This window comes from Austrofundulus limnaeus, unplaced genomic scaffold (genome assembly GCF_001266775.1).
Source record: "Austrofundulus limnaeus strain Quisiro unplaced genomic scaffold, Austrofundulus_limnaeus-1.0 Scaffold353, whole genome shotgun sequence".
Classification (NCBI taxonomy): Eukaryota; Metazoa; Chordata; class Actinopteri; order Cyprinodontiformes; family Rivulidae; genus Austrofundulus; species Austrofundulus limnaeus.
Window position 1 is genome coordinate 243,808 of NW_013952755.1, and position 6,998 is coordinate 250,805.

Below are 6,998 nucleotides of genomic sequence, written 5' to 3' on the forward strand. Positions count from 1 at the left end.
TCTGCTTCCTGAGGACGACACACATCTGTCAGCAGTTTATCTCTGCAGCCCGTGCAGGCAGCAGCAGCGGCGGCGGCGGCGGCAGCGGTGGGCCTCCAGCAGCCCCTCAGAGGTGCTGCTGCTCGGTGGTCTGCAAAGCTCTGAGTTCTGTAATTAACGGAGCTAAGTTTACACGCTCCTCCAACCAGAACCACTCCAGACGCTTCACCATCGTGTCAGCAGATATTTGGAGGCCAGCAGAAGCTGAGCAGGTCAGAATGTTTAGAACCGGGCCTTAAGGCCACGTGCACGTGTACGTGCACAAACCAGCAGGACTGATGACAGCAGGGGGGGTGGGGGGGTGGGGGTGGGGGTCCCAGTCACATACACACAGCAGCTGTTCCAATAATCTGCTTCAATCCAGAGATTACAGCCTGATGTTGTGTTTGTCACCTGCAGATATGTCAGGTCCTCCTGAGTGCTTTGATCTGAGTCTCCATGAGGTCAAAGGTCAACCTGCCTGACTTCTCTTTGATCTGTCTCAAACAGGAAGTGATCATGTTACATTTCTTTTTCTATAGTTTTATTTACTTCAACTGCAGTTCACATCCAACCGACCATCCAACCATCCATCCAACCATCCATCCAACCAACTGACCACCCTTCCAACCATCCAACCAATCAACCAACCAACCAAACAACCAACCAACATCCAACCATCCAACCAATCAACCAACCAACCATCCAACCATCCATCCAACCATCCAACCATCCATCCAACCAAACATCCAACCATCCAACCAACCATCCAGCCAACCATCCAACCATTTAACTGACCAACCATCCAACCAACCATCCAACCAACCAACCAATCAACCCCCAACCAACCATCCAACCATCCAACCAACCATCCATCCAACCAACCATCCAACCAACCACCCAACTGACTGACCATCCCACCAACAAAAGGACTGACCATCCAACCAGCCATCCAACCAACCAACTGTCCAACCTACCATCCAACCATCCAAACATTTAACCAACCATCCAACCATTTAACCAACCATCCAACCAAGCAATCGTCCAACCGACTATCCAACCAACCATCCAACAATTTAACCAACCATACAACCAACCAACTGTCCAACCAGCCATCCAACCAACCAACCAACCAACCAACCAACCAGCCATCCAACCATCCAAACTTTTAACCAACCATCCAACCATTTAACCAACCATCCAACCAACCATCCAACTGACCATCCAACCAACCATCCAACCATTTAACCAACCACCCAACCAACCATACTACCATCTGAAACATCCAACAACCAACCCACTGGCCAACCAACCGACTGACCATCCAACCATCCATCAACCAACCAACCAACTGACTGACCATCCAAACATCCAACTGACTACACTCAATCAACCGACCGACCAGTCAACTGACCTGTGAACATCCAACCAAATGACCAAATATTCCACCAAACAAACCAGATAACTTTAACAAACTTTGTGAATCTAAATCTTTAAAAATTGGATTCAATAAACCAGGTTCTTCAGTTTTCCTCCCAGAGAAACAGAAACATGTTTTGTTTCCTTCTAACAGATTAAAAAATAATATTAGCAAAACAAGTTCTGCTGTTTTCCAACCCAAACTGTTTCCCTGCAGTTTCAATCAGACCCGAAACCCAGAACCTGAGTAAAACCCAATAAATCAGAACCCCTGGAGCCCGAAGAACACGCTGGACTGATGAAATCCTGATTTTGATCTGAATAATTAACGGCAGCTGAGTGAAGCCTGCGGTTCAGAGGAACCCGGCTGCAGGCAGTTTGTTGGACGGAGAGGAGTTTATCTGATGGTAACGCTCATTATTACCACTCAGCTGAGAGTCAGTGAACGCAGCAGCAGCAACAAAAAGCAGGGAGGTGACACAGAAACACAAACAGTGCAGATTTAACTCACGATGAGACCAGAAACAAAGAGAACTTCTTCTGTTCTGATTCGTTTACATTCTGATGAGGTGGCCCACCCCCATACCCCGCTCTGAAGACTCATTAAACAGAACCAGGACACTAATGGGATTATTTGTGATAAACACAAAAAATACAAGTGTTCGTCTAAAGTGAATCAACCATGTCAGTAAAAACACAGAAGTGCCTTTAATTCAATTTGTTATTTTTCTGTTTCTGTCAAGAGCTCCATTTCAGACAGCAGGATTAGTGGAAATCCTGAGTTAGTTCTGGGTTTTAGGTTTCAGAAAGCCAGATAGCTGTTATCCTGAGTCAACTTACCTCCACAACCCTGCTCTGTAGCAGGATTACTGGAACAAATCCTGAGTTTGTCTCACTTTTTATCTGAGAGCCGCACCAGGACAGAGTCAGACAGAGGGCCATTTTCTAAAGGAGCCTGTAGATGTTGGAGCCTTGATGCTCTAATCTAACATTAATCCACATCAGGACAGAGTGATAAGACTGTGATGAACATTTGAGACATTTCGAAGACTTCTGGTGAACATTTTGAGACTTCTTAGAGACTTCCTAATTAACGTTTTGAGACATTTTAGAGACTTTCTGGTGAACATTTTGAGACTTTTTAGAGACATTCTGGTGAATATTTTTGAGACTTTTTAGAGATGTTCTGGTGAACATTTTGAGACTTTTTAGAGACTTTCTGGTGAACATTTTGAGACTTTTTAGAGACATTCTGGTGAATATTTTTGAGACTTTTTAGAGACTTCCTAATTAACGTTTTGAGACTTTTTGAAGACTTTTGCTGAATGTTTAGAGATGTTTTAGAGACTTCCTGGTGAACATTTAGATACTTTTTAGAGACTTCCTTGTGAACAGTTTGAGACTTTTTTAGAGCCTTCCTGGTGAACATTTGGAGACTTCTTAGAGACTTCCTGGTGAACATTTAGAGACATTTTGGAGACTTCCTGTTGAAAATTTTGAGAATTTTTTGAGGCTTCCTGGTGAGCATTTTGAGACTTCTAATAGACTGCCTGGTGAACAATTTGAGACTTTTTAGAGACTTTCTGGTTAACATTTTAAGACTTTTTGGAGACTTTTTGGTGAATGTTTTGAGATGTTTTAGAGACTTCCTGCTGAATGTTTTGAGATGTTTTGGAGACCTCCTGGTTGTTGGCATGCTGTCATAAACGGCTGAGGTTCAAACAGATTCTGGATTTTGTTTTTCACACCAAACGTCAGTTTTTGCTCGAGGAAGGATCTGCGTTAAACATTTATCTAGAGCAGAATTTCTTCATCTCAAACTAAAAAAGCGTTAAAACAGTTGTTGTGGTTCTTTACTTGACAGGAAGAGGTGACATCATGCCACCAGGTTGACCTTTGACCTTCATGTTTTAAAATATTCATATATCTGAATGTTGGCTGTTTTTGTTGTGTTTAAACATAAAAAAGAACTAAATCAACTCACCTCTCTGTCACGTTGCTGCTGCAGCTCGTGTCGACTGTAAATCAGACATCAGTGAGGTAAAAACGCAGCGTTTCCAGGCCGACAGGTAATTACACCTGTCTCTGTCTGAACGTCATGTCGTGTCAGAGCGAGCTCTTTAAGACAGCGTGACGGGAGGAAGAGGAGGAGGAGGAGGCGAGGAAGAGCAGACAAGTTGACAGCAGAGTAAATAAACACCACACGTCTGTCCTCCTCCCAGAAACAAACTCTGTTCTCTGATGACCTTTCAGGTTTGTTACTCAGAAGACAATTCAGCAGGGAGCATTTTACACATTTCAAAGTTTAATCGTCTTCAGTTTGAAGTGTTTTCTTCTAAACTGACACCTTTGTGTTGTTTGAAGTCTTCCATCATCGTCCCCTGGAGGCAGACATGAAACACGTCAGCTGCAGATGGTAGAAAGCAGGAAGAAGGACCTGCTGCTATCATCTGAACGCTCCAAAAGCACAATCCTTTTCATCACCTGACGAAAACGCTCTCATCTCTGGAGCCAAGACAGCTGTGATATTTCTCATGACTCATCTCCGCAGACCTGAAGGTTTGACTTCTCTAAAAGTGTCAGAAGATGTTTACAGTTTGTCTGTCACAGTGTGAGTTTGATTTTTTTCAGGGCTGCTCGGAGGATTTTCAGCCCAATACGTGAGTTTAACATCCTGACCTGCAGCAGAGTCAGGCTTGGTTCTGTGTGGAGTTAAGATTCAAATAATAATTCAGTTTCACAATAAGATCAGTTCTTCTGGACAAATAAGGAAGTTTTAGCTCAACATTTGTAAAATGAACTAAAATGTTGCCAGTTTTGTGTTTTATGAGGTTGATTGGCCGTGGCAGCGATCTTTAAACGGAATAATTCAAAAGTTTATGTTTATTATTTTAAAGTTTAATTAAAATTCATTCAATGTTCATTAGATATTTTGCTAACAGACAGAAGACAGAAACATTATTACCTGCCCTTCAACAGAAGTGTTTTTGGGGTTTGAGTCATATAAAGTGAAGATGTGGACATAGTTTTGTTGCCTTCAGGGGCTTTTATTATTTCTGTAAAACCTGATCCTGTTAATCATGAGTCTGATTATTTTTTATTTTCTGTTGATTTTAGAGCTACAGTGTTCCTGAAGGAAAGAAAAAAAAAAACATCATCAATGTTGCAAAGGAGGAGGAGGAGGTTCATCTCTTCAGACGTGTGAAGCAGCTGCCACCTAGTGTCACATCTGGAGATTAAACTTGATGATGAAGCTCAGACAATGTTTCATGACTTTAGATATTTAATTTTTACCTGCAGTTTTTTGTTGTTGTTACTATTTTCAGCTACATCAGCAGTTCCCACTCAAACTGTACTTTCACTGAAAATGTAGCTTCTCCAAATGTCAAACACCTCCTCTTTCATTTAAAAAGAAACCCGACTCAAAGCGTTCCCTCCCTGTGGAGCTTCTCCTGATACGCAGAGAGAATCCTGGATGCTTCGGGGAAATCTGCTTATATTACAATGAGGTGGGGCTGATCCAGCTCCTGACAGCTGGATGGCTGCTGGCACGGCCTGCTGAACAGAAGTCGGTGGGCATCATGAATCTCAACGAAGGGTGGACTCTGACAGATTTCGGGCTCGCCTTGGCTTTTAGGCAGAGGGGAGGGGTCAAAGGTTACGGCTGTAAGAAGCAGCAGTGACGGGAGACGGTCACGGCCCAGTGCTCGCTGTGCAGCACGCTGAGAATCTGACTCAGGGAACTCATCTCTCCAGTCAGCTCACTCATCTCAGGATGCAAAATTAGATCCATCGTTGCTTCATGAGAGGCGTCTGACAGCAAACCTGTCAGTTTCCCTGCAGCTCTGCAGCATGTAAAAAACTACATGTAGAGTTGGTCCTCAGACTGTCAGGCTGTCATGACTTAAACATGATGGAAAAACCCTGGAGATCCAATGAGAACTGAAGTGGAAATTGTCATGAATATTCAGAGAAAAAACACAAACAGTATTCATACTCATAAGTATTTATTTAATTTATTTATGTTTCCAGTTCGCATAATAAAAAAAAACATATTTAGCTAAAAATCAATCAAGTAAAATCAGCTGTAGTGGGAAATCTGCAACTGTTTCTGATCAAACTACAAATCCCAGAAGCCTTTTGTGCGCGGCGCATGCGCAGTTGGCCCATAACGACATGACGCAGGGATGTTTTCAGTAGCAACCGAGCCATTGAAGGTTAAAAAGTCCCTCTAAAAGGTAAGAAATGTTTTAAAAATGGGCTGAAAACCTCGCGTATGTTTAGTTTAGTTAAACATGCAGTCATGTATGTTAAAAACATCATGTTTGAGCAGAATTAAAACATCCCGGTGAGTCCGTTAGCCGCTGCTAGCTTAGCGCTAAGAGAAAATTCACAAACAGTTTAACGTGAACACTGACCGTAAATGACAAGTTTAACCATTTGATGTTATTTTATGCTCTCTGTCAAACATAATGTTTCCTCTGAAGGAATCAGAAAAGTTTGAAACCAATAAAATAAGTATATTTTCTTTTTTAATTAATTAACATCGTTAGCATCATTATCAAACACAATGTTCTGAAACTATTATAAACTCAGTTTAACAGCTTTTAAAGTATTATTATTATTTTAATAATAAATTATTTTTGAGCTCACGATATTTTCTATTTTTGTTGTAATATTTTGTCTCCTTTACTGCTGCCCTCTTCCTCACCTGTCTGATGTTTTACAATAGAGTAAAATAGAATAGAATAGAATATAGTAGAATGTAATAAAATAGAATATAGTTGAGGAGAATAGAATAGAATTTATTGTCCCCTGGGGGGAAATTAGTTTTGTTTTGTGAATAAAAACACAACAACACACAAGAATAAAACTAAGGATAACCTAGTTGTTAGGAGAGTTGTCCTGTAACCGGAGGGTTGCTGGTTCAATCCCCTGTTCCATCTGTTCTTCACCTGTCTGTCACACTCCTCTTCCTCACCATGTGGTCTGGTTTCAGACAGAAGCATGTCCTGTGTTCTGGATGAGACGGCTGCAGATGTTCCAGTCAGAGACACGAACATCAACCTGTCCAGACTCACTGCCGCTCCACAAGGTGTGCTGCTACCTGTACCACAGGTGTTCCACCTGTCTGTTAAACCTGAGTCCTGCTTCAGTCAGCACACCTGTATAATCTGAAAGCTTTGATCAAATATAAAGTTTAATCAGTCCTGTCACTGGTTTTAAACGTCTCCAACAGGTTGACTTTCCTCCGAAATGTTTTTAAATCTGGTGTGAAGTCTGCAGAGATGTCTCCAGGTGTCGGCGTATTCACCTGGACAGGTGTTTCTGTCTGCAGACTCTTCTGTCTATCAGGATGTTCGCACAGACGTTCAGGACATCTCCAAGGTGTCCAGGGAGGAGCTGGAGGACCGGTTCCTTCGTCTCCACGAGGAGACGCTGCAGCTCAAACAGCACGTCCACAAACAGGACGACAAGATCAGGAAGTGAGACACACACACACACACACACACACACACACACACACACACACACACACACACACACACACACACACACAC

General features: G+C 42.4%; 1 protein-coding gene and 1 long non-coding RNA gene across 3 annotated transcripts in view; both read left to right on the plus strand.

Moving 5' to 3' along the window:
* The first annotated feature begins 1,353 nt into the window (after positions 1-1,353).
* LOC106527973 (uncharacterized) lies at positions 1,354-4,577 on the plus strand. Of its 2 annotated transcripts, XR_001311453.1 has the most exons (3): positions 1,354-3,690; positions 3,802-3,996; positions 4,069-4,089. It is a non-coding gene; the product is annotated as an uncharacterized LOC106527973 (long non-coding RNA). The 2 variants fall into 2 exon arrangements; XR_001311452.1 differs by lacking the exons at positions 1,354-3,690; positions 4,069-4,089 and adding an exon at positions 4,555-4,577 and having other exon boundaries at positions 3,707-3,996.
* Positions 4,578-5,585: 1,008 nt separating this feature from the next.
* Positions 5,586-6,998, plus strand: part of rpgrip1l (RPGRIP1 like) — a gene marked incomplete at its 3' end in the record, with an annotated part of 13,761 nt that continues 12,348 nt past the window's right edge. Inside the window, 3 exon segments of the mRNA XM_014022997.1 lie at positions 5,586-5,675; positions 6,437-6,532; positions 6,776-6,923. Coding sequence (XP_013878451.1) covers positions 6,445-6,532; positions 6,776-6,923 — 236 coding nt within the window.